At 40.6% G+C, this 27,005-nt stretch overlaps 1 protein-coding gene across 35 annotated transcripts in view; it reads right to left on the reverse strand.

The window, feature by feature from the left end:
* The window catches only part of LRCH3 (leucine rich repeats and calponin homology domain containing 3), a 101,606-nt gene that overhangs the window by 38,727 nt on the left and 35,874 nt on the right, over nucleotides 1–27,005 (reverse strand). For 29 of the 35 annotated variants that reach the window (XR_012430448.1, XR_012430442.1, XR_012430440.1 and 26 more), the window contains exons 4-10: nucleotides 25,798–25,903; nucleotides 20,191–20,327; nucleotides 17,817–17,926; nucleotides 16,186–16,279; nucleotides 14,746–14,866; nucleotides 11,278–11,426; nucleotides 7,704–7,780 (exon numbers count right to left, since the gene is read on the reverse strand). Coding sequence is in view for 28 of the 35 variants with exons in the window: in XM_074030392.1 (XP_073886493.1) it covers nucleotides 7,704–7,780; nucleotides 11,278–11,426; nucleotides 14,746–14,866; nucleotides 16,186–16,279; nucleotides 17,817–17,926; nucleotides 20,191–20,327; nucleotides 25,798–25,903 (794 nt within the window). In the remaining 7 variants the exon portion in view is untranslated. The remainder of the gene's footprint in view (nucleotides 1–7,703; nucleotides 7,781–11,277; nucleotides 11,427–14,745; nucleotides 14,867–16,185; nucleotides 16,280–17,816; nucleotides 17,927–20,190; nucleotides 20,328–25,797; nucleotides 25,904–27,005) is intronic. The other 6 variants (XM_074030465.1, XM_074030475.1, XM_074030454.1 and 3 more) reach the window with 1 other exon arrangement.

Genomic DNA, 27,005 nt, shown 5'->3' on the forward strand with positions numbered 1-27,005 from the left:
CATTTTATCAACAGAAATCTAGAATACTACAGAACCTGGTAACTGTATTTATAAAGCACACCTGCTCTTATTTTCAATCGATGAAGTAATTTTAACACAAAAATAAAAATTGTTTTAAGAAAAATACGAAACCCTTTTTTAATGCTTAAAAAAACAACAAAAAAGGGCGACTTCCTCACAGTTGTCAGTGTTAATTCTTGTTGTTTACTATTTATCCTTTTCCTGAAACAGATTTCATTGTTCAAGTCTCTGTAACTCATCTTTGTGTCTGAAACTAAAACTGGCAAAAGTAGTGACTGTCTGACATTTAGGACCTGGCCTCTGAAACTATGATGACGATGAGCCTATCAGGCTGATCTAAAGGCACTGAAATCAGTGTGCCATTAGGGGAACAAAAACAAAATCCTGCCATCATTGCTCACTGCAGTCTTGACCTCCTGGGCTCAAGCCATCACGCCCAGCTATTTTTTAAAAATTTTTTTTGTAGCAATGCCGGTCTTAGTATGTTGCCCAGACTGGTCTCAAACTCCTGCCCCTCAACCCATCCTCCCATCTCAGCCTCCTAAAGTACTTGGATTACAGGTGTGTGAGCCACTGCGGCCAGCCTTTTTTTTTTTTTTTCTTTTTTTGAGACAGGGTCTCACTCTGTTGCCCAAGCTGGAGTGCAATGGCATGATCATGGCTCACTGCAGATTCGACCTCCTGGCCTCAAGTGATAATCTCGCCTCAGCCTTTCCAGTAGCTGGCCTACAGGTGTGTGTCAACCAACCCAGGCTTATTTCTGTAGTTTCTGTAGAGACGGGGCTTTGCTATGTTGCCCTCAAATTCCTGAGTTTTCAAGTGATCCACCCACTTGGGCCTCCCAGAGTGCTGGGATTACAGGTGTGGGCCACCACAGCCCGCCCTGATTACACATTTAGAGTAACAGGAATTAACTGCAACTTTCTCCCTGGATTGCTAATTTCACTGTTAAAATTTCCCATAGCTTTTACTGGCCATCTGTAGATGAACTGAACCAAAACACAGAAAGGACCAAATAAACCGTCTCAAGTCTGTTTATGTGCCCTAACCTGAACATCATACTTTAACAATGCTTATCAATCTTTGTTTTGTTTTGTTTTGAGACAGAGTCTTGTCCTGTCGCCCAAGCTGGAGTGCAGTGGCCCGATCTCTGCTTACCACAACCTCCGCCTCCCAGGTTCAAGCGATTCTTCCGCCTCAGCCTCCTGAGTAGCTAGGATTACAAACATGTGCCAGCACACCCGGCTAATTTTTGTATTTTTAGTAGAGATGGGGTTTCACCATGTTGGCGAGGCCGAATTTAATGAAATGCCGTCATTGAACGCCTGACCTCAGGTGATCCGCTCGCCTCAGCCTCCCAAAGTGCTGGGATTCCAGGCGTGAGCCACCGTGCCCAGCTGCTTTTCAATCTTTTAATACATATCCTCTTTTTACATATGTTTCTTTTTTTCTTTTCTTTTCTTTTTTTTTTTGAGACAGGGTCTCATCTCACTCTGTTGTCCAGGCTGGAATGCAGTGCTGCGATCTCGGCTCGCTGAGGCCTCCACCTCCCAGAGTTAAGCTTCCTGAGAAGCTGGAGCTACAGGTGTGCACCACCAGGCCCAGCTAACTTTTGTATATTTTTGGTAGAGATGGGGTTTCGTCATGTTGCCCAGGCTGGTCTCGAACTCCTGGGCTCAAGCAGACCACCCACCTCGGCCTCCCAAAGTGCTGGGATTACAGGTACATATATTCATTTACCCTCTTTTTACAATGCTTCTTTAAAAATCCAGTCAAACCCACTGTTTCCACTTTATCTCATTATTGTATTTTGTACCCAATCCAATCCGCATCCTGTCCTTACAATTTCACTAAAACTGTTCTTTCTTTCCCCTCACAGGTTTGTCAGTGATCTTGACAACCCCAAATCTAATAGTTGTTTCTTAGTCCTCCTCTTATTAAACCTATCAGCAGGGCGGGGTGCAGCGGCTCACGCCTGTAATCCCAGCACTTTGGGAGGCTGAGACGCGTGGATCATGAGGTCAGGAGATCGAGACCATCCTGGCTAACATGGTGAAACCCCAACTCTACTAAAAAAATACAAAAAATTGGCCAGGTGTGGTGGCGTGCACCTGTAGTCCCAGCTACTCAGAAGGCTGATGCAGGGGAATGGCTTGAACCCGGGAGGCGGAGGTTGCAGTGAGTCAAGATTGCACCATTGCACTCCAGCCTGGCGACAGAGCAAGTCTCCGCCTGGAAAAAAAACCTATCAGCAGTAAGTGATGTTGTTCATTCCTCTCTATACTTCTTCAAACACTGTTTTCAAGGCCAGGCACAGTGGCTCATGCTTTTAATCCCAGCATTTTGGGAGGCCAAGGCGGGAGGATCTCTTGAGTCCAGGAGGTCAAGGCTGCTTGAGCTATGATGACACCACCGCACTCCAGCCTGGGTGACACAGACCGTGTCTTGAAAAAGCAAAAACAGCAGCACTGGTTTCATTTAGCCTCTGGGACACCACCCTCTTTCTCCTATCCCCATGACCACCCCTGCTCAGTTTGTTTTTCTGGTTGTTCAAGCCCTAATTCTTGCCACCTTACTCCAAACTCATAAATCTAACTGCTTACTTGGTAATTCCACTCGGATGTCTTGCATGTACCTGAAATAGAACTTAACCACAGCGGAACTCTCACCTCACACCCCAGATGTGTCCTGCTTTACTCAGGCTCCTGGGTGTTTCTTGAATACACCAAAAGCATGTTCCTACCTCAGAACCTCTACCTAGAATGTTTCACCCCTAGACCGCCATAACATTTGCTCTTTTTCAGGTTTCTACTGAAATATTATCACTGCATCTAACATTACTTTCACTCTTCCCTCACCCTACCATCTCTTTCATCCTGCTTTGTTTTTCTTCATAGCACCTAGCAGTACCTGAAATATACTTGTTACACATATTTGTCTACATCCACTAAAAAGTAACTCTAAAATATCAGGGATTTGGAACAGAGGCAAAACCATTATAGTGCTGAAGAAATATTGCTTGAATGAATGACAGTAGCACCCTCCCCCAAAAAAGCGTGGAATATTGAGACATAAAAAACAAAATGCAGATAACACACATGTATCTCCTCTAAATCTTGAACTTACTTGAGCTAAGTAAACCAGACTTTTCTCTGTTCAGGCAGACTTTTTTTTTTTCTTCTTTTGAGATGGAGTCTCGCTCTGTTTTCCAGGCTGGAGTACAGGGGCACAATCTGGGCTCACTGCAACCTCCACCTCCCGGGTTCAAGCAATTCTCCTGCCTCAGCCTCCCAAGTAGCTGGGACTACAGGCACCTGCCACCACACCGGCCAATTTTTTGTATTTTTAGTAGAGACGGGGTTTCACCATGTTGGCCAGGCTGGTCTGGAACTCCTGACCTCAGGTGATCCACCTGCCTTGGTCTCCCAAAGTGCTGGGATTACAGGCGTGAGCCACCGCGCCCAGCCAGTATAAGGCAGACTCTAAACTGCCTTCTCTGTTTTTCTTTATTTACAAAATCACATAATTAATGTGAGTAGCTTTTCTGGCTTTGTCTATATAACATGAAACAAAAAAACTTTCAGGTTTTATCTAAATGTTAATTCTATATTGCTTCTTATAGAAGTTATAACACACTTTACAGAACCTAGTCTGATATGATCATGTCTCCTGAACTAAAATGCTATTCAAATTATAAGTAGGACTCGTATTTTTTTTTTTTTTAAAGACAGAGTCTTGCTGTCACCCAAGCTGGAGTGCAGTGGTACAATCTTGGCTCACTGCAACCTCCACCTCCAGGGTTCAAGCAATTCTCCTGCCTCAGCCTCCCGAGTAGCTAGGACTACAGGTGCAAGCTACCACACCCGGCTAATTTTTGTATTTTTAGTAGAGATGGGGTTTCACCATGTTGGCCAGGCTGGTCTGGAACTCCTGACCTCAGGTGATCTGCTGGCCTTGGACTCCCAAAGTGCTGGGATGACAGACGTGAGCCACTGAACCCAGCCCATAAAAAATTATTTTAACAATTTTTTTAAAACGTAATTTTTGCTAGTTTCAATTTCAAATTTACATAATCCATCTTGGCAAATACTATAAAACATTCACACTTTTTATGTATTACATCTCCATATGTTCATTATCTCCCAGTAGGGTAGACTCTATGTGGGTAGGGACAGGGGAGTGGTAGGTGGGAAGAAATGTGTGTGGTGGATGAGGGTAGGGGAAGAGAATGGGAGGAAAAAGGGGTAAGCAAGCTTTCCTTTTCGGCTCACTAGCAGAGGATTCCTCATGCTCACTCAGTGTTTTTGAGCTGCTGTAACTGACAGACCACTGAGGCAGATTCTTTTTGATGACATGTTATTCAGATTAAAGACAAGCCTTGCTCGCCTGAGAGCTATCAGTCACGGAGAGGTGATTTTGTCTTTTTAGGTTCTGATTCAACATTCCACTTGAATGGTAGCTCCAAGACGGCAGGAATTTTGACTAAGTTCACAGCTACATCTGGAAAAGAACTTGGCACATAGTAGATATTTCACAAATACCTGCTAATTAAAAACATGAAGTATATATTGATCTTAGAGCCTAACTGGTTACTAGGATCAAGTATGGAGTTCTTATCCAAGGACTGTGCTAAGGTCTAGTATTCTGGAACCCCCAGTTAAACAGTAATCATGGCTGGGCGCAGTGGCTCACACCTGTAATCCCAGCATTTTGGGAGGCCAAAGCAGGAGAGTTAGTACTTCAGTCCGGGAGTCTGAGACCAGCCTGGGCAACTTAGTGAGATTTCTGTCTCTACTAAAAATAACAAACAATTTGCTGAGTATATAGCACACGCCTGAAGTTGCAGCTACTCCAGAGGCTGAGGTGGGAGGATTGCTTGAGCCTGGGAGGTAGAGGCTGCAGTGACCATGATCACAACACTGCACTCCAGCCTAGGCAACAGAGAGAGACCCTGCCACGAAACAAAACAAAACAAAAAATGTAATCCCAGCTTTAGTTTCCAGCACTGCGTGCGGCAGACTAAACGTCCTGAATGACTCTTCCAATGGAAATAACCAAAATGCTGAATAAAATAAAACAAGCTTTTAAAATGTATTGCTAAGGTGCCATGAAAATAAAGAATCCACAGACTTTCAAAAAGAAGTAAAAACAGGAACTCTGGACTAAGATGTGGTAGGCAGACTTTCGTCTTCCATGATCTCCGTCCCTGGCCTTACTCTAGTGAATATTGTTGTATTACATTTTTAAAAGGCTTTGCAGATGAAATTAAGGTTACTAATCAGGTGGCCTTAAAACGGGGAGATTATCCAGGTTGACCTAATATAACCACGAGCCCTTAAAAGCAAAAGACTTTGGGAGATGTGGCGGAAAGGGAAGTGAGAAAGATGCCAAATATAAGGAGGATTTGACCCATCATTCCTGGTTTAAAGACAGAGGGGGCCATGAAGAAGGAATGTGGGTGGACTCTAAACACCACCCACTGGCAACCAGGAAAATAATGGGGACCTCAGTCACGGGGACCGGTAACTGCATCAAACTGAACTCTGCCAACATGTAGGAGTGTGAAAATGAACTGTCTTCCACAGTCTCCACATGAGAATCCAGGTCAGCTAATACCCTGACTTTGGCTTCTAAGCAGAGAACCAGGGGGGCCTGCCCAGGCTCTATCCTCCAGAAGGGTATTAATATAATAAAGGGGTGTTGTTCTAAACTGCTAGAACTTTATAACACAAGCAACAGAAAACTAACACATAAGGTAACTGAGTGAAAAAGCTAGCTTTTACTGTGAGGGTTTCTCCTAAATCCTGGAGCTCTCGAGCTATGATGGATGCAGGACGTGAGACACACGAGATAAAAAACGCAGGCCCACTCAGGGCAGGGAATGTAACTGGAAACTCCTGCATAAAACTGGAATCTCAAGACTATACTTTCAATAAAAGGGCACATGGCAACTGAAAAGACATTCTGAAATACATTTCGAAGCATGTAAAATTTAATTAAATCTCCATTAGTTAAGTGGTAAGAGTATAAATGGCAAAGTTATGTCTTTTTTCTCCCTACATATTTATTCCATCTATATCTCAGTCCCCCAAGTTAACTTTAATACCCTGTCAAGTATAAGAACTACGTAAATTTACTATCACTTAAGAATAGGCATATCAAGACTTCATAAAACCAGAAGGCAAAGAACTAAAGGATGAAATTTCCAACTACTGCGAAATACTTCATGGCAAGAAACATTCTGGAATTCAAGAATGAGAAGCAGTGCTCTAAATGATCAAGCTAATTTTCAAAATATTCTTTGTTTTTTTTGTTTTTTCTGAGACGGAGTCTCACTCTGTCACCCACGCTGGAGTGCAGTGGCACAATCTCAGCTCACTACAACCTCCGCCTCCTGGGTTCAAGTGATTTTCCTGCCTCACCCTCCCAAGTAGCTGGAATTACAGGTGTGTCCCACCACACTCAGCTAATTTTTGTATTTTTAGTAGAGACGGGGTTTCACCATGTTGGCCAGGCTGGTCTCCATCTCCTAACCTCAAGTGATCCGCCCGCCTTGGCCTCCCAAAGTGCTGGCAGTACAGGTATGAGCCACCGTGCCAGGCCTAATTTTCAAAATATTCTGAGAGGCACCAAGTACAGTGGAAAGATCGCATGGAGACAGGACTGGCGATACATATCACTGTCTCTGCCTATCTCTCTGTTATCCAGTCAAAAATGTAAGTTAAAAAAAATTAGGGCTCGCCGGGCGCGGTGGCTCAAGCCTGTAATCCCAGCACTTTGGGAGGCCGAGACGGGCGGATCACGAGGTCAGGAGATCGAGACCATCCTGGCTAACACGGTGAAACCCCGTCTCTACTAAAAAATACAAAAAACTAGCCGGGCGAGGTGGCGGGTGCCTGTAGTCCCAGCTACTCGGGAGGCTGAGGCAGGAGAATGGCGTAAAGCCGGGAGGCGGAGCTTGCAGTGAGCTGAGATCCGGCCACTGCACTCCAGCCTGGGCTGGACAGAGCGAGGCTCCGTCTCCAAAAAAAAAAAAAAAATTAGGACTCTCGAAACTCGTTTTTTGTTTTTGTTTTTTGTATTTTTGTGTGTGTGTGTGTGTGTTTTTAAGACAGGGTCTCACTCTGTTGCCCAGGTGGGAGTGCAATGACACAAACTGGGTTCACTGCAGCCTCAACCTCCCAGTTCAAGTGATCCTCCCACCTCAGCCTCTTGAGTTGCTGGGACCACACGTGTGCCCCACCATGCCAGGCTGTTTTTTACTTTTTGTAGAGGGTAGAATGATGCTCAGACTGGTCTCCAACTCCTGGGCTCAAGCAAGCCTCCCGCCCTGGCCTCCCAAAAGTGCTGGGATTACAAGTGTTAGCCACCATGCCCAGTCCTGAAGTTCTTTTAGCCCTTTTTATGCATGAATCCACATAGCATCACCACAAAGTCTCATTGCTATCAAGTATCTTCAGATGAATTAACTGTGTAGGTGATTTAGATAGTGTCAATTTAGAATCAAATCAATTTTCACTTTTTCTATGGCATGAGTACAAAAAGCATACTGTCATTCAGTTCTAAATACACGCCATCTAAACATCTTTATTATACACAGATCTGCATAAATCCAAAATTATTTTATGCTCTCATCATTGAGTTAAGACAGAAATAAATTAAGTAGAATTGGTTTTTCAAACCTGTTTTGATGTAAATATCTTCTCATATCTTCTGTTTTTTGAAACTCCCTAATGGCTACTGGCTTTACTGGTGAACCCTAGGCCAAAGGATAGAAATAAATAAATTTAATATATTAATCCATAACACTGTGATTATACAGTTCACATCCAATTTGTCAATTTGTATATTACATTAAAAAATATTTTAATAGACCCTTCAAATGTAAACTTTAAGTGTAAAAGCATCATATGCTATACTGCTGCTTTAATAAACAAAAATGTTCACAATTCACATTTATTTTATAAGAAAGTAGATTTCCTTCTCACTGTATTATATACATTACAGTGACCGAGCACAGTAATATTTACTGAATAATAAGATGTGAGAATTGGAAAGGAACTGAAGAGGCCACTAGTACAGACTTCCATTGAGGACAGAAATTCCCACCTACCCTACCCTGACATTTGCTCAGTTTCTCTTGAATATTTCTGGAAATAGTGAGTTCACTGGGCAGATTACATTTCTTTATTGATCCATCACCACAAATTGTCTCTTATCACACTCATACAAATAGTCTTGGGTGTGTTGGTGACTATCAAGATAAAACAAAAAGTAATTTCTATTTATGGTAAAATACTGTATTTAAAAGAAAAATATTACTGGCAATTTTACTTATTTATGAACTAAAGAGTAAAAGGTCATTTTCAAAAAGTATTACTGAGGAAAATTAAACTGGTTTAAAATACAGACCACACACAGAAAAATAAAACTATAAATCAAAGGTAGAGGATTAAAGGTTATCAAAGGAAAATCTACAGAAGCAATACAATCTTGTTTCAACCAAAAATAATCATCAAAATAGTTATTCATCAAGGGAAAAATAAGAAAATAACTTTTCCAAAAAGCATATCTACAAATCAAACATGAAACTACTTATCATCTACCTCCAAGAAATAGGTACATCACATGTCACTAGAAACTTTTGGTGAGTTACTCCAAAGGGCTAACAACTGACTGTCTTAAAGTCTGGACATGAGATCCCAATAATAAACTACAATTCTGCAACTCTGATGCAAAAATAATTTTTCTAATTTTAGTGAATACACCATTTTACAATTTTTGTTTATTTAGTTAGAGACAGAGTCGCTATGTTGCTCAGGCTGGTCTCAAACACCTGGGCTCAAGCAGTCCTCCTACTTCAGCCTCCCGAGTGGCTGAGATTACAGGAATGAGCCACCAGGCCAAGCTATACCCTTTTAACAAAGAAACAAAAATCTCTCCTAGGATGTTGTATCAGTGACTTACCATCCTAGTTTTTTCGTTTGGTTGGTTGTTTTTTGATACGGAATCTTGCTCTGTCACCCAGGCTGGAGTGCAGAGGCACAATCTTGGCTCACTGCAACATCCGCCGCCCAGGTTCAAGCGACTCTCGTGCCTCAGCCTCCAGAGTAGCTGGGATTACAGGCGCCCGGCATGACTCCCAGCTAAGTTTTATTTTACTTTTTATTTTTATTTTTTTAGTAGAGACAGGGTTTCATCACATTGGCCAATCTGGTCTAAAACTCCTGACCTCAAGTGATCCACCTGCCTCGGCCTCCCACAGTGCTGGGATTACAGGTGTGAGCCACCATGTCCAGCCCCATCCTAGTTTTATGATACTGCAATTATCTAAAATTATTCTAAGACGTACATGAAATTTTCATGACGAAATGAATGTGTCATTTAATTAAAAAAAAAATCATACCATGTTCAGATAGGAATGGTCTATGTATGTGACAAGTATTATAATAAAATTAAATAATAGTAGAGTGTTTAAAATCTCACATAGATTAGTTTTTAACAATCCATTTTTAGATAAGTGTTCAGGAAAACAAAAAGATATTTCTTCCCTGGTTGTGAAACCATCTAAAATAATGCTGCCTCATCATATTTTCACAGACGCTAAATTTTACGAAAGCTTTATGACACAGAAGTCGTAAAGACTACCATATGTAATAGGCAGCCAGAATTTAAAAACTATTATTACAAAACAAACAATATAATGAATTAAAGAAATGATACTATTATTTTTCATAGTAGTATAATAGGCATCTTTACTTTTAGTAAAGATACTCCATTTATACAGCCTAATTAAGCATAACATGATCAAAGAGAAAGACCAGGAGAAAAGGAAATGAATTCCTTTAAGGATTATAATGTGTCATTGTTCATTTTAATTTTATTGCAAAACAGTTAGGTGCCCCTTGCTCTAGCAGCCTGAACAAGTAGTTTCACCAGTCATCTGGTACATTGCTATCTCTGGGCTGTAAGACTTTGACTTACATAATTTTATCCAACTTTAAATACAAGAGTGTCTCTTTACCAACAAAACACACTGTGTTCAAAAGTGTTCAGACAGGAAAAACCAAAGCCCCTTTTTTAAAAAAAAGAATGATAATATTGGCTGGGCACAGTGGCTCACACCTGTAATCCCAGCACTTTGGGAGGCTGAGGCAGGCAGATCACATGAGGTCAAGAGTTTAAGACCAGCTCGGCCAACATGGAGAAACCCCATTTCTACTAAAAATACAAAAATTAGCCGGGCGTGGTGGCGCACGCCTGTAATCCCAGCTACTCAGGAGGCTGGGGTGGGAGAATCACTTGAACCGGGGTGGCAGAGGCTGCAGTGAGCCGAGATCACACCACTGCACACCAGCCTGGGTGACACAGTGAGACTCTGTCTCATTAAATAAAGAATGATAATACCACTCTACAACATGTCCCACTTGAAATGATTATTCTCTATTTCTTTTTTTTTCTTTCCTTTTAGCTGTCTCAGACCAAAGAGATTATTCTCTATTTCTAAAAGGCTAATACATCATTCTCTAGAAAGGACCCAACTGTTTCTCAAATAATCACTGCTCAGAGCCTGAAACCAACTCCAGACATCAACACCGCATCCACTAAAGTGAAGCCATTTTATTATGCTGACAAGACAGACTGAAGAACGCTATTCTATCTGAGACCCTTGGGGAGCTGGCGGAGATTCTGCAGTGGGCTGAATGCACATTTGTTTTCTAAGGCAATTCAATGTTCCACTTAAGAGATACCCAAGAATTTTAATAGCAAACAATTTATGTTCTGTGTGACTTAGCACAAAAGCTCCAATATAATTCAGCATATTATAAAAATGCTATGGTTAAGTCTGCATGTTGCCACAAAAGTCAACTTTTTGGTTTAACATTAACTACTGACCAAACTATGATTTATCAGTTAGTAACAATATAAAAGCAATAAAAACAACAATGAAAAGCATCACTGTATTTTTCTTTGTACTTTCTTCGAAGGCCTTAACAGTACCTAGACTTCTCTTTTTCCTTCTGCAAAATTCTGAAATCTGTCTTCTTGTTTGAAAAATAAACCTAAAGCCTACTTGAGACTACTGTCTGATGTTTCTGAATACATCTCAACAATTCGGTACTGAAATTAGAAGTGAACATAATGAAAACAATTAGGCTTAAGTCAACAAATCACTGATACAACAAAACTTTATACTATCATGAATTATTTTCACGAAGGGACAGCAACATATTTAGGCTTCAATCTAGGTACTACCTCATGAGAGATTCGCCGTTGTTCAATATACGCCATAAACTGTGAACTCAGGCTGTCTGAGTCCGGTCCCTTGGGCTGTCTCACCTCGGCCTCTTCTTCCTCTGCAGCACAGCTGTCTATGAAGTCAATCTGATCCAGATCATGTTCCACTGTATACACCACACACACCCCCACACATGCACACACACACCAGAAAAAAACATTCGAATTAGACAGCCAATAAAAGACATTTACTTATTTCCTTTTCCCCAAGATTTTCTATTTTGAAAGTGGGAGGGATGATAAAAACTTTAAATGACGTAAATCTTTTTTTAACCCATTTTATGTCCAAGGTTGGTGGCTCACGCCTGTAATCTCAGCACTTTGGGAGGTGGAGGCGGGTGGATCACCTGAGGTCAGGAGTACGAGGCCAGCCTGACCAATATGGTGAAACCCCGTCTCTACTAAAAATACAAAAATTAGCCGAGCTTAGTGGTGCAGGCCTGTAGTCCCAGCTACTCGGGAGGCTGAGACAGGAGAATTGCTTGAACCTGGGAGACGGAGGTTATAGTGAGCCGAGACCATGCCACTGCACTCTAGCTTGGGCAACAGAGCAAGACTCCGTCTCAAAAATAAAAAAAAAGTAAATAAATTTTACTTATATTTTATTTTGTTTTGTTTTTCTTTTTTTTGAGACAGGGTCTCACTCTGCCACCCAGGCTGCAGTGCAGTAGTGCAATCTTGGCTCACTGCAACCTCTGCTTCTCACGTTCAAGCGATTCTCCTGCCTCAGCCTCCCAAGTAGCTGGGATTACAGGTGTGCACCACCACGCCCAGCTACTTTTTCTATTTTTAGTAGAGATGAGGTTTCACCATGTTGGCCACATTGGTCTCAAACTCCTGTGCTCAAGCAATCCGCCCACTCTGGCCTCCCAAAGTGCTGGGATTACAGGCGTCGGCCACCGAGGCTGGCACCTGAGTGTTTATTATTTAGTTCATGGTCACTCACAAAAACAGGCTCCAGAAAACCTTAGTCCTAGTTCACTAAAGAACATAGTAATTGATAATGATTGAAATAGAGACCTTTAACATTTTCCTTTGGACAGCTCCTTACTGTTTTAAACACAGCAGTCTGAGTCTGTGAGACAAAGAGCAAGAACAGCTTTAAAGACTGAAAGGCACATCCTCGTGTTTCAGGTCTGGGGCTTATTATCTCTGGAGGAGACAGCAGGTGGAAAACTGAACACAGTCAACTCAAAAGAAAGTAAAAGGCCACACACAAAAAAGGGAAAAGGTAGGAGTAAACTAGACTTGAGAAAGAAAAGAGTTTCTGACTACTATCTCCCTTCCAGTAATTGTTGTCAATTAAACAGAAACAAAAAAGATCAGAACAAAGATTGTCCTATTTGGAAAACTATCTGCTAGAGGTCAGCAATGTAGATATTTTATAATAGTTTTTGGATGGGAAGGGATTCATTTGACAAATTTTTTCCTCTCAAAATGCTTTAGGGTGAGGAGAAGTATATAAATTATTTTTAGCCACATCATTCATCTATTAAGTTTGGGAATCCCCCATTATTTTTAAGTTTAAAAGTAATGAAACAACTACTTAAAATGGCACACTAGAAAAAAAAACTTGCTACTAAGACAGTTTCTCCAGAGACGCACTAACCACAACCTGTCACTTTATGACGTTCTATAGGCTGCCTAAAAATCGCAGTTGCTGGAGCAGTGAAGCTGGAGGAGCCTCTTTCTCAAACTAGTCTTCTGACTCATTTATAAATAATTCGGTGAATGCAATTAATATAAAATGAATTATGAGTTACTAGAGTTTTATTAATAGCTAAAAAGATGAAAAGGTTACAAGTTTACATCCACATTAGAAACCAAGTAAATAAATGCATTTTTTTTAATGTGCTAACACTTGTCTGACTAAATACATGTTTATATTAAGACCATTTCTGAAGAAAGCAACTTTACTTCTTCATACAATCTAGACAAGTGTGGCCAAAGAGAAAAATAACACAAGCCATAAAGGTGAACCACATACGTCATTTGAAATTTTCTAGTAGTCATATTTTTTAAAGTAAAAGAGGCAGCATTAATTTTAATATATTTTACATTGTCCAATATGTCTAAATATCACTTCAACATATAATCAATGCAAAATATTACTACTTTATATGCTTTTTTTCAAATGAAGTCTTCAAAATCTGATGTGTGTTTTAAACTTACAATACGTATCAATTTGGAAAAACCACCTTTCTTTTTTATTTCCTTTTATGAGACACAGTCTCATTCTGTTGCCCAGGATGGAGTGCAGTGGCGCGATCTTGGCTCACTACAACGTCTGCCTCCTGAGTTCAACTGATTCTCCTGCCTCAGCCTCCCCAGTTGCTGGGATTACAGGCATGTGCCACTATGCTCTGCTAATTTTTTTTTTTTTTTTTTGGATTTTTAGTAGAGATGAGGTTTCACCATGTTGGCAAGGCTAGTCTCAAACTCCTGACCTCAAGTGATCCACCTGCCTCAGCCTCCCAAAGTGCTGGGATTACAGGTGTGAGCCAACACGCCCAGCCTTAAAAAACACACTTCAAATACTCAATAATTACCACGTGTGGCTAGTGGCTACCATACTGGCACAGATCTCAACATTATTTTAAGTCTTAAATAAACTGATGGAGAAAGATACCTCATACGAGAGAAACACTGAAGACTACTGAAATGTAAATGAAAAATGGTAACGACAGGAGGAAAGAACATAAGATGGTGAGGAAAAAGACAGCAAACCATTTAATTGAAATCATCACGCAGAAATGAAAGCTCTTCTCAGATAAGTAATAGGTTTCTGGAAAAATCAAAGTCATTTTCCCTTATAACTGGCCCTCAAAATTTAAATATGAAGTTAAACATTAAACATTAAATTCAAACCAATTCAAGCAATACAGAATGGAATGCGAAAATCAAGAGTCTGCTTCAGAAAGTATAAGCAAGTAGAGTGCTACTTGCTAATGAACTGCAAATTTTTCAATGTCAGAATAAGGAAAACTGCGATTCAGACGCCCTTGAAGAGCATCTGACAATTCCAAGTGAAGAAAAGGTAAACGCTAAAAAAAAAAATGCACTAAATTCCTAAAAGAGATCAAATAATGACCACAGCAAGAATCTTAAAAAGGGAGAATGGTACTTCAAAAGGTCATGGTTAAATCCAGATTAATGAAGATCTACTCCAGGTGTACTGTGTCTAATAAAGTTTCCTCCCAAAATAAAAACAAGGGAGAAATACTATATTTTAACTCTGACTGAAACCAGAAATCATAGTTTCATCCCAATGGAAAATAGCATTTTTCAATCATATATGAAAAGAAGTATTTAAAAGAAGAGTGAAGAAGCTATAGGTACACAAACAAAAGCAGTGGGTGTGAAAAAGACAACTTTAAAAAGTTAAATGACTGCAAACACTTTCGATGTCACTGGAATTACGTTTACCTCCACCATTTGTTACCACTAAACTGCCGCGACTCTCTTGGTACTGGCTTTCCCTTCGTAGTCTTTGTTCTTTAGTCATCTCTGCTACTCGAAGAGGCAGATCGGAAAATTCATCTGTAGGCTTAAAAAAGAAGCAGAAACGTGAACAATCATCTTCCAGCCTGGCGGCTCACGCCTGTAATACATGCACTTTGGGAGACCGAACCAGGGGATCACTCGAGGCCAGGAGTAAATCAGCTGGGTGTGCTCACGCATGCCTCTAATCCTAATACTTGGGTGTTGAGACGAGAGCATTGCTTCAGCCCAGGACTTCGAGGCTGCAATGAGATAGGATTCCACCACCGCACTCCAGCCTGTGCAAACAAAGCGAGATCCTATCTCAAAAAGATAAAAACCTGGCCTGGAGTGGTGGCTGATGCCTATAATCCCAACACTTTGGGAGACCAAGGTGGGAACGATAAGCCCAGGAGTTTGAGACTAGCCTGGGCAATACAGGGAGACCCCGTCTCTAAATTTAAAAAAAATTAATTAGCCGGGCGTGGTGGCATAAGCCTGTAGTCCCAGCTACTGAGGAGGTTTATGTGGGGGGACTGCTTGAGCCATGGGCGTGCCACTGCACTCCAGCCTGGGTGAAAGAGCGAGACTCCGTCTCAAAAAAAAAAAAGATTCATGACTCCACAAATCTATACATATAGATTTAAAATATCTACGTATATATCTGTATCGATACAGCCACATTTATGAACCCACCCACCAAGACATACAAACACAATTCCAAATTACAAATGGGATGTGGTCTAAAATTAATTTGCTTTTGATTCACCATAAAACAATGTTATAAATAGGTTATCAATCTTGCTAACAAAAGTTTATTTAATAACTTAATGCATCGCTAAAATATTCACATTAGTAATTTTTATTTTTTTACTTTTTTTCTTCTGTAGACCTTCTCTGTGGACACACTAATTTTTAAGAGCAGAAAACATAATACAAATAATTTAAAAACCAGGAAAACGACAGAATTAGCTAGGAGGTTGTTCCTGAGCACATGAATACTCTTCACTAAGGTCCTCATCTCTACCCATCGGCCTGAAGTCCCACTTGTTCTCTCACCGTCTCTCGCCTCTGCTCAAGAACACCCCACCCTTCACATTTTAGGCTTCAATTTCCACTGGCTCAGCTCCTGTTTGCCTTTCTATGATATGGAACTACTTCCATGAGACAATGAGGAAACAGACAGGTGGAAATCCACGTGATGGAAAGCCGGTAAGGAAGCAGAACACCAGTTCCAACTGTAGAATGTGGGAATCTTACCCCCACCTTGACTTTTCTGTATTTTATGTAGTGAGAAATTGAATCCGGTTAAGGCACTTTTCATTTTCATCATTTTATTTTCTCTTAATCAGGTGTTATAACACACAGATTATAAAAAACACTTACTTCATTCCCTGACCATCTCTTATCACCACTGTCCACGCTATTGAAGCCTGAATCAAGGGCTCCATACGGGCGACTTGAGTACAGTTCTTCATGGCTGCCAAAAAGAGACTTTGTTACTGCAAAGTTTGTTATTTTAACAATTAACATTTGAAATTAAACAGATCAGTTTTCCAAAAAAACAAGCAGTCACTTAACTATTAGAACTAAATGGGCTTTCTTTTAATTTTTTAATATGAAAAATTCCAAATAGAAACAAAGCAAACAGAATAGTATGAGACCTCATGTACTCATTATTATCCAGCTTCAAAACAATCACACCTCTGCAATTCTTGTTCACCCAATGAGGCGAGTTTACTGGGACTGTGCTTTTAAGCAAAATTTGAGAGGTTCCAAGAGAAGGCCTGAGGGGTTCTCTTTGGAGTAAAGTCCATAAACATTATTTCACTTTCACTGAAACATCTATCCTGCTTGTTTAAAGGCCCAAGAATTTAATTCTTGCTACTTAAGACTGTTCTATACTCAGGAGGCTGAGGTGGGAGGAATGCTTGAGCTCAGGAGTTTGAGAGACCAGGCTGGGCAACACAGTAAGACCTTGTTACAAACAGAAGAGATTGTTCCATACGGTTGGGACTGCCAAGCAGATGACCGTATAAGTCATGTTATGTAGCTGAGGGACTCAGACTTATAAGTCATGTTATGTAGCTGAGGGACTCATAGACTTATATGTCATGTAGCTGAGGGACTCAGACTTATAAGTCATATATTATGTAGCTGAGGGACTCATAGACTTATAAGTCATATGTCATGTAGCTGAGGGACTCAAAGACTTATAAGTCACGTTATGTAGCTGAGGGACTCAGACTTATAAGTCATGTTATGTAGCTGAGGGACTCAGACTTATAAGTCATGTTATGTAGCTGAGGGACTCAGACTTGTAAGTCATATGTCATGTAGCTGAGGGACTCAGACTTATAAGTCATGTTATGTAGCTGAGGGACTCAGACTTATAAGTCATGTTATGTAGCTGAGGGACTCAGACTTGTAAGTCATATGTCATGTAGCTGAGGGACTCAGACTTATAAGTCATATATTATGTAGCTGAGGGACTCATAGACTTAAAAGATACTGAAGTGATGTTAATGGTCAACAAATCCAACTCTTCCCTCCTTGTAGGAAAAATGAAACCCAAAAAGTATGAATGACTTGCCTTCAGCTAGTTATTTCAGCAGCAGAGCTAAAGTTAGTGTTCAAGTCACTCAGACCAGTAGTTTTCAACTGGAAGCCTCAAGGTGACATTTGGAGACATTTTTGTTTGTCACCTTGGGAGGGTACTACTGGCATCTGATGGGTAGATGCCAAGGACGCTGCTAAATGTCTTACAATGTACATGACAGCCCATCACAACAAAGAATTATCTGATATAAAATGTCAATAGTCCCAAGGTTGAGAAACCCTTAGAACTAGACTTTGCCAGATGTAAGTAATCAACACTACAATACAAGCATTCTGAGGATAACAGTGTTAAAACAGGTTATTTCCCTTTAGTCAAACATTCAGGCAAATTAAAGTATCCATTTTATTTGATTCCCTGTGCAAAAAATATGACAGGCAAAGGTACAGAATATACTTACCAGGAGCCAAAACCCAGTGGTCTCCTATCATAATCTGGCAGATCTGGAGCGATCTTACAAGCTTGTATGTTCAGGTATTTAAATATGTGGACTTTGCCTTTTATACATATCTAAATAAAGTAACGTAAATGTAGACAAATTATTACTCATCTGAAGTATGCTCCTTTTTATCATATCAACATTTTATGTAACGTACATTGGGAACAGGAGGCATTTCTATCAAGTACATACAGTAATATTAAAAAACGAATATTCTTATAACAAATTATATTATTTGGTTAAGTGTTATTTTAGGTGTTTAACTGGTAAATATAAGTTTTCATTTTCTAGTCACTAATAAATTTCAGTAATATATAAAATAAATAATTTTTGATTATACTGTTCAAATACCAAGTAAACTTATCACACTGATTAGTTTGCATAGTCAGAGATTTAAAGCATTTCTCCCCACTAGATTACGTGAAGCAACTTTTACTTTTAGGAATCCAACAATCACATACAATTATGTTTTTGATTTTGCTTTGAGAAAGAAGAGCAGGACATCATGAAATATTACATATATTTCTGTTACATGTATTTCTGTTGCTACTTGTTCCAGAAGTCAAAACACAAAGTCCTGAGGCTTATAAGACCCTTCTATTGTTAGGAAGTTTACTCATAAAGTTTTATAGTTGCCATAAAGAGTAGCACATGTGGCCAGGTGCAGTGGCTCACGCCTGTAATCCTAGCACTTTGGGAGGCTGAGGCGGGTGGATCACCCGAGGTCAGGAGTTCAAACAAGCCTGATCAACATGGTGAAACCCCGTCTCTACTAAAAATACAAAAAATTAGCTAGGTGTGGTGGCGGGGGACTGTAATCCCAGATACTCGGGAGGCTGAAGCAGGAGAATCACTAGAACCCAGGAGGTGGAGGCTGCAGTGAGCCGAGATCGCGCCATTGCACTCCAGCCTAGGCGACAAGAGCGAAACTTCATCTCAAAAAAAAAAAAAAAAAAAAGAGACAGAAGCATATGCTTGTACAAAATGGTCAATAAATTGCAGAGTTAAAAAGAGCTAAGGGGCTTGGGCGTGGTGGTTCACGCCTGTAATCCCAGCACTTTGGGAGGCCGAGATGGGAGGATCACGAGGTCAGGAGATGGAGACCATCCTGGCTAACACAGTGAAACTCCGTCTCTATTAAAATACACAAAAAATTAGCCGGGCGTGGTGGCGGGCGCCTGTAGTCCCAGCTACTTGGGAGGCTGAGGCAGGAGAATGGCATAAACCCGGGAGGCGGAGATTCCAGTGAGCCGAGATTGTGCCACTGCACTCCAGCCTGGGCGACAGCAAGACTCTGTCTCAATAAAAAAAAAAAAAGAGCTAAGAGAAAATAATGAGTTGGCAAACATTTATAGGTTATAGGATGTCCAGCATCATGTAAAGCTACCTTATAATTATTACTGTATAGCTTCATTTCAGTCACTGATAAACGACTAAAATGTCTAAACTAGGTATTTGTGACTTTTAGAATTAGGAAGGTTGTAATAACAATGATCAGAAAAAGAAATGTACTGATAGTTTTTAGCTCTGAAAGCTGAGTATTTTTATTTGTCTCGCCCTGTCGCCCAGTGTGGAGTGCAGTAGTGCGATCTCGGCTCACTGCAGCCTCCGCTTCCTGGGTTCAAGCGACTCTCCTGCCTCAGCCTCCTGAGTAGCTGGGACCACAGGCGCCCACCACCACACCCGGCTAATTTTTGTATTTTTAGTAGAAATGGAGTTTCACCACGTTGGCCAGGATGATCTCGATCTCCTGATCTTGTGATCCACCCGCCTCGGCCTCCCAAAGTGCTGGGATTACACGCGTGAGCCACCACGCCTGGCCTGTCTCTAGCATTTATGGTGTCTACACTCAAATTTTACAAGAAAAATATTAAGAAATTAAAATTTTATTAGAAAAAAATGTAGGGAAGAATTCTTCAATTTAAAAACAAATACCAATTTAGAGAAAGGAAAAACACTTCTGGAAACATTATCTTCCAATCCATTAATTCAAGGCTTCTCAAAAATACATATGCATGTGAATTTATTTTAAAAGAAATTATTTTCTAACAGAATAAATGTACAAAAAATTTTAAATTTCATCCTTTGTCCAAAAAAAAGTCCATACCATGCTTCCACTATGGTTTACCTGACGCTTCCTCTATGGTTTACCTGACGCTTCCACTGTGGTTTACCTGACGTTTCCTCTATGGTTTACCTGACGCTTCCACTATGGTTTACCTGACGCTTCCTCTATGGTTTACCTGACGCTTCCTCTATGGTTTACCTGACGCTTCCACTATGGTTTACCTGATGCTTCCACTATGGTTTACCTGACGCTTCCACTATGGTTTACCTGTGCAGGAGGTGACTGTAGTGGATTGTTATCTAGGGTGATCATCTGTAGGTGCCTGAGGTTCCGATAACAAACAGGGATTGTGGTAATTTTATTGCATGAGAAGTCTAACCGTATCAAAGGCAACTCTGCCAGCTCTGCATGAAGGTAAAATGGAAATGAACAATTAATGATGTTTTACAACTAAAGAATTTTTACAAAAGCTTCTAGTTAAATGTGATTTTAACACAGATACTTACTCCCATTCTCTTTTAGTGATTAACTGGTAGCAAAGTGGTAAAAATGTGACAAGTGGTAAAAATGAGATCTAGTTGCCTATAGATAGGATGACTAATAAAAAGCAAGCAGCTTTGACCCGCTCAGAACTACAGAAAGTCTCAGAAGCTGGAGGCCCTGATACCACAAGAAGGTGAGGATAACAAAAGGATTAGATAACACTCTATATAAAGAACAGTTAAATGCCTGGGTCCACAGCCCCCACTAACGCAGCTGGGGCACTATCCTTCTCCAATGTTCCCAGCAGTCAGCAAGTTCTTTTCCAGTGCAATTGAACCAAAAATGCTCTGAACTCAGGGATCCCAGGCACAATGGAAAGTCAGGAGGAGTTGCCAGCTGAAAATGGAGGAGTTAAGTCAGTCTATACACTTAACATTAAGACCTCAGCACCTTCCCACCCCACCCTATCCTACTTCATCCCCAGGAATGGCCACAGTTAAGAATATACACAATAACATAGAAGAAATGGAGCTTCTTTCTCTGGTAAACCTCACAGTCCCATATATAAGGCTTTTATATAATGATACAGAATTTCTTCTAATAAAATGCACAGCTTGCTGCTTAATGACCATTATACAATTTCTGCCCAGTATACTCAGAACTTCTATTCAGCTATATAAAGATAGTATATGATCCACAGACATTTAGACATCTCCAACATCAAAACCAACCAACTAACCAAAAAAAGGAACTCAGAAGAAACAGGTATTTTATAGAAAGCAGAAGAAAATTTTGAAAAGCTAAACTATCTTTAGTTTCAGAAAGAGAAGGTCCTTAATCACTGAAACATAAAAGGAATGTTTTTTTAAAATCACAGAATAATGAGTTTGTAGAAATGAAAAAATATAATGGTAGCAATTAAAAATTCATGATGGTTGGAACTATTTTACCATAAGATAACACAAAATGACAAAGAAATGAATAATAAAAAAGATAAGAAAAATCATCAAAGAGGATCAACAAAGAGGTCTAATAACATCCAATTCAAAATAATTCGAAAAGGGGACAGAGAAACCAGAATAAAGAAAGTTATCAAAAAAAAAAAAAGATGTAAAACAATTTCCCACAATGGAAGATATGGATCTCTGGTTTGGAAAGGGGCCCACCAAGTATCCAGTACATTGAATTAAAACAGCTCATACTACGGCACATTCACATACGACTCCAGAGCAGCAGATACACAGGGACCATCGTGAAATCCTCCCGAGAGCGAAAGCTGGTCACAGAGGACTGGGATTAAGAATGAATGGCATCAGATTGTCAACCATTAATTTTAAACACTGAAAGCGGAGAGTGAAAAAAGACTTAAGAGTCTTGAAAGAAAAGTTTTCAACCTAGATTTATAGCAATTATTAATCAAGGGGGGACACAGAATAGACATTTCTTTTCAAGTGAAGTCTCAAAAATATGTTCTCCTATGACATGTTCTTGGGAAACTACTAGGAGATGTCCTCCAGCAAAACAGGGAGTAAACTGAGGACGATCCAGTCTAGGAATCAGAGTATTTAACACAGAAGAAAGCAAGCTGGGCAGCAGGCCGGGCACAGTGGCTCACGCCTGTAATCCCAGCACTTTGGGAGGCCGAGGCGGGTGAATCACAAGGTCAGGAGTTCAAGACTAGCCTGGCCAAGATGCTGAAACCCTGTCTCCACTAAAAATACAAAAGTTAGCCAGGCGTGGTGGCGGGCACCTGTAATCCCAGCTACTCAGGAGGCTAAGGCAGAGAGTCGCTTGAACCTGGGAGGCGGAAGTTACAGTGAGCCGAGATCGTGTCACTGCACTCCAGCCTGGGTGACAGAGCGAGACTCCGTCTCAAAGAAAAGAAAAAAAAGCTGGGCAGCAATACTAGAGAACAGCCAGTCCGTATCAGAAGAGGAAAAAAGGGCTCAGTGAGGCAGAAGTGCACGGAAAAAAGGGATAGAGAATCTCACTGGTTTGACAAGGAAGACTGTTGGAAAAAGAGGGCGGAATTAGCAATACACACACACAAAAATAAGCATATAAAAAGATAAGAAACTATTACCTCTAAAAAAAAAAAACATGTACAAGAAAAGAAATAAAATCAGAGTACATCACTTGAATTGGCAGGGAACAATGTTTACATAATTATAGTAATGTGAACACTGAATAACATTTAATCCAAAGTTGTGCTAAAACTACACTGGGAAGATGGGAGGAAGGCAGTAAAGGCACGGTATGTGATAGTGTAAGGAAACTAAATCCTCATCTATCACAATAGGAAGCTGACATAAGTGTCAAAGTTGCCCAAACCAGCAATAGCTATAAAAATGTATCAATTAGAAATATGTCAGCAGTCTGGACACTGTGGCTCATGCCTGTAATCAGCACTTTGGGAGGCTGAGGTAGGAGGACTGCTTGAGCCCAGGAGACCAGCCAGGGCAACATGGTGAGACCCTTGTCTCTACAAAACAATACAAAAACTTCTGGGTGTGATGGCACATGTCTGCGGTCCCAGCTACTTGGAAGGCTCAGATGGGAGGATGGCTTCAGCCCAGGGAGTTCGAGGCTACAGTGAGCTACGATCACGCCATGCACTCCAGCCTGGGCAACAGAGTGAGACCCTATCTCAAAAAAAAAAAAAAAAAGAGTCAAAGGAGTTTAATGAAGATACATACTTTTGGACATTGAAATTGGTGTGCTGGGAAGTTTGAGGCAGGGGAACGATACTATTTAAGATTACAGGCGGTGGCTCACGCCTGTAATCCCAGCACTTTGGGAGGCGGAGGCACGCGGATCATGAGGTCAGGAGATCAAGACTATCCTGGGCAACATGGCGAAACCCTGTCTCTATTAAAAATACAAAAGTTAGCTGGGCGTGGTGGCATGTGCCTGTAATCCCAGCTACTCCAGAGGCTGAGGCAGGAGAATCACTTGAACCCGGGAGGCAGAAGTTGCAGTGAGCCAAGATGGTGCCACTGCACTCCAGCCTAGGTGACAAAGTGAGACTCTGTCTCAAAAAAAAAAAAAAAAGACTCAATATTCTTAAATATTTTTTGAATGATGTAATGTATTATTTGGTAAAAGTTAAAATTAACTTTATATCAAAATGGCAACATAACAAAAGATAAATGATATCTACCAAATTGCAATGTTAGAAATTAAACTTCCACACGAATGAATGTAGCTGTTGGAATAAAGCTTCACCTGCCAACTCAGTTCAACTATATGTGCTGAGATTATAAAATAAACTGTTAAAAAAATTGAAACTATTTGTGTGATAAACCATTTTGTCAGCAGTCTACAATCAAAATAAGATACAGAAATAAATTAGCTGATAAAACTATTAAGCTTCCATTGTTATCTGAAATTCTCAATTTTCATTTTGATTGAAACCCCAATATTTTCATTAATTGATTTCACACTAAATAATTATTATTATAGGAGTAAGTATTTGAAGACCAATCATAGTAGGTGAGTCCTGAGTACAGAGGTAACCCTAGAGAGAAATTTGGGGTTATAAGGTCCTAGAGGTCATGATTTTGGTTTTGCTAACCTTCATTTACATTCCTGAGTTGGTAGCAAACAGACCCAGGAGAAAATAAGGCCCTGAGGATAAAAGGTGGGAAGGTTCCTGGACAAGCCGAGTGAGATGAAAGACATGCGAGATTTTGGTTGCAGTAAAGTATATAAAAGTGACTGAAAAGGTCACGTTCTTACACATTTACTTGGAATCCAAAATGTCAAAGCTCCACTAGTACTTTAGAACTAAATATTATGCTGGATCAAATTGGTATAAATATTTGAATTCTACAGGGAAAGTGAAAACATCATTAGTTAATTCAACATGTATTGTGGCCAGGCGCAGTGGCTCACACCTGTAATCCCAGCACTCTGAGAGACTGAGGCAAGTGGATCTCCTGACCCCAGGAGTTTGAGACCAGCCCGGGTACAATGGCAAAACCTGTCACTGCTAAAAATACAAAAATTAGCTGGGCATGGTGGCGAGTGCCCGCAGCCTAAGCGACCTGGGAGGCTGAGGTGAGACGATCGCCTAAACCTGTGAAGTCGAGGCTGCACGAGCCACGTTCATGCCACTGCACTCTAGCCTGGGTATTGGGAGTGAGACCCTGTCTCAAAACAAACAAATTATTAATTGTACACTGTAGTCATATTTTGTCAAAGAACCTAGAAAATCACTGTCATGAAAACACCTTGAGAAGACTCACTGGTATTTTACAATAAATTTCTGTATACGATTCAAATTAATCTAGAGAACAGTGCAGGGGAAAGTAAACGAGAGCACAGCAGAGACAAGACTTGCGATGAGCTGATGACTCCTACTGCTGGGTGATGAGCAGAAACATGTAGAAGAAATATATATTCTGGATCTCATAAAATAACAGCTCTCATTTTCATCTTCCTTTCTAGCACTGTGTTTATTAATTTGTGAAAGATTGATAAATTAGACTTATGTTTAATCATTTTTATCATTCAAACATGTATTTGAATGACATGGCTTGTAGTCAGCCTAAGTAAGATAACCTGCCTCTCAGCGCAGTCTCACCCCATTTACCATTCACTCTACACATCACCTCTACATGGTTCATCAGCCTCTGTGTGAACATCTCCAGGGACGGGTAAAGTTCAGTTCAGGTCAGAGTCCATTTTTAAGTGAGTGCTAACTGCGGGAATGTTTTTCATTATACTACATACTATCTCCTTATCCAAACATGTTACATTTCCCCCAAACAGTCATGCTTACTGAAATTTCCAGTGACCCTACCCTGAGTTATTGATTACATTGGTTGACAATATCTAAAAATAAAATCAAAGGTCAAGAGTTATCAAACCTTTTCATTGAAGAGGCTTTTAAAATCCACAGTGGAACAGATAACACTATTAAATAAACCATTAGATTTCAAACACTGGAGGTAACACACTGTCTCTCTCACACACACACACACACACACACACACACACACATACACTCTCTCTCTCCCCTTTTTTTAAACAGGGTCTCTTTCTGGTGCTCAGGCTAGAGAGCAGTGACACCACCATAGCTCACCGCAGCCTTGGCCTCCTGGGCTCAGGGACTCCTCCCGCCTCAGCTTCCTGAGTAGCTGGGACTACAAGAGTATGCCAGCCCATGGGGCTAATTTGTTAATTTTTTGTAGAGACAGACTCTCTGTGTTGCCCAGGCTGGTCTGGAATTCCTGGGTTCAAGCAATCTTCCCTCCTCTGCCTCTGAAAGTGTTGAGATTACAGGCATGAGTCACAGCGCCCAGCCTGGATATAACCCTTATACATTTTTGTCTTGATTAGTCTGAGAGAGCTTAAAATAATAATAATAATCATTTCATAGTTTCTTACCTTCAGGCAAATGTACTAGGTGATTTCTTCTTACATTAAGGTCTCTCAAGGCCTCCAGGTTACCAATTTGGGAAGGTATAGTTTGAATTTCATTGCAGCTCACATCCTATTTTGAAAAGATACAAAATAAAGATTGTCCTAACATTACAACTTGTCTGCTTTAAACTGTCTATAAAATTAGGTATGTTTGGGAGACCTTCTGGTATCTTAATAGCTTAATTCAACAGTTCTGACAAGTGACTACCTACAGGCTCCAAGATTAATAAATTCAGAATACCGTAAATCTGAGGTTAGCCAAGGTAATTTGCAAACACATCGTTATGTGAACAGAGGGAAGCTGCCACATTAACACTTAAAACTGTGCAATACGACTGAAAGAAATCACACATTTACTATTCAGAAAAGGCCGCCTGCTGCCGAGTGTGGTGCTCACGCCTACTCCCAGCACCTTGGGAAGCTGAGGCGGGTGGATCGCATGAGCCCAGGAGTTTCAGACCAGCCTGGGCAACAGGGTAAGGACTCACCTCTATTTTCTTTTTTTAAAAAAGAAAGAAGAATAAAAAAAGACCACTTGCTAAATTTTTCAATGAGCTTCAAACGTTTTTTAATATTCTTAAAATATGCTTAGAGAAAAGACTAGTTTTACTTTTCCTACCAATTAATAATTGAAGTAGAATCAGAAGCTAGACTTTTTTTTTTTTTTTGAGATGGAGTCTCGCTCTGCCGCCCAGGCTGGAGGTGCAGTGGCTTGATCTCGGCTCACTGCAAGCTCTGCCTCTTGGGTTCCAGCAACTCTCCTGCCTCAGCCTCCCAAGTAGCTGGGATTACAGGCACCCACCACCATGCCCGGCTAATTTTTAAAATTTTAGTAGAGATGGAGTTTCACCATGTTGACCAGGCTGGTCTGAAACTCCTGACGTCAGGTGATCCACGTGCCTCGGCCTCCCAAAGTGCTATGATTACAGGCAAGAGCCACTGTGCCTGGCCAGAAGCTAGACTTCTTAGTCCAATGCTCTAGGCATTAAAAGGTTCTAAAAGAAGTTGAAAGGATATAGGTTCAAATCCTAGCTAGAAAAAAAAAAAAGTTGAAGGGATATAAAAATTGAGATTGAGCCAAAAGGTAACAGCAATATATAATCTCTCAGAAAATATGTATGTAGAAAACAGCAGTTTGCTTTCACTTACTGAAGAGGAAAAAAATAGTGAGC

The sequence above is a fragment of the Macaca fascicularis genome, chromosome 2 (assembly GCF_037993035.2).
Source record: "Macaca fascicularis isolate 582-1 chromosome 2, T2T-MFA8v1.1".
Lineage (NCBI taxonomy): Eukaryota > Metazoa > Chordata > Mammalia > Primates > Cercopithecidae > Macaca > Macaca fascicularis.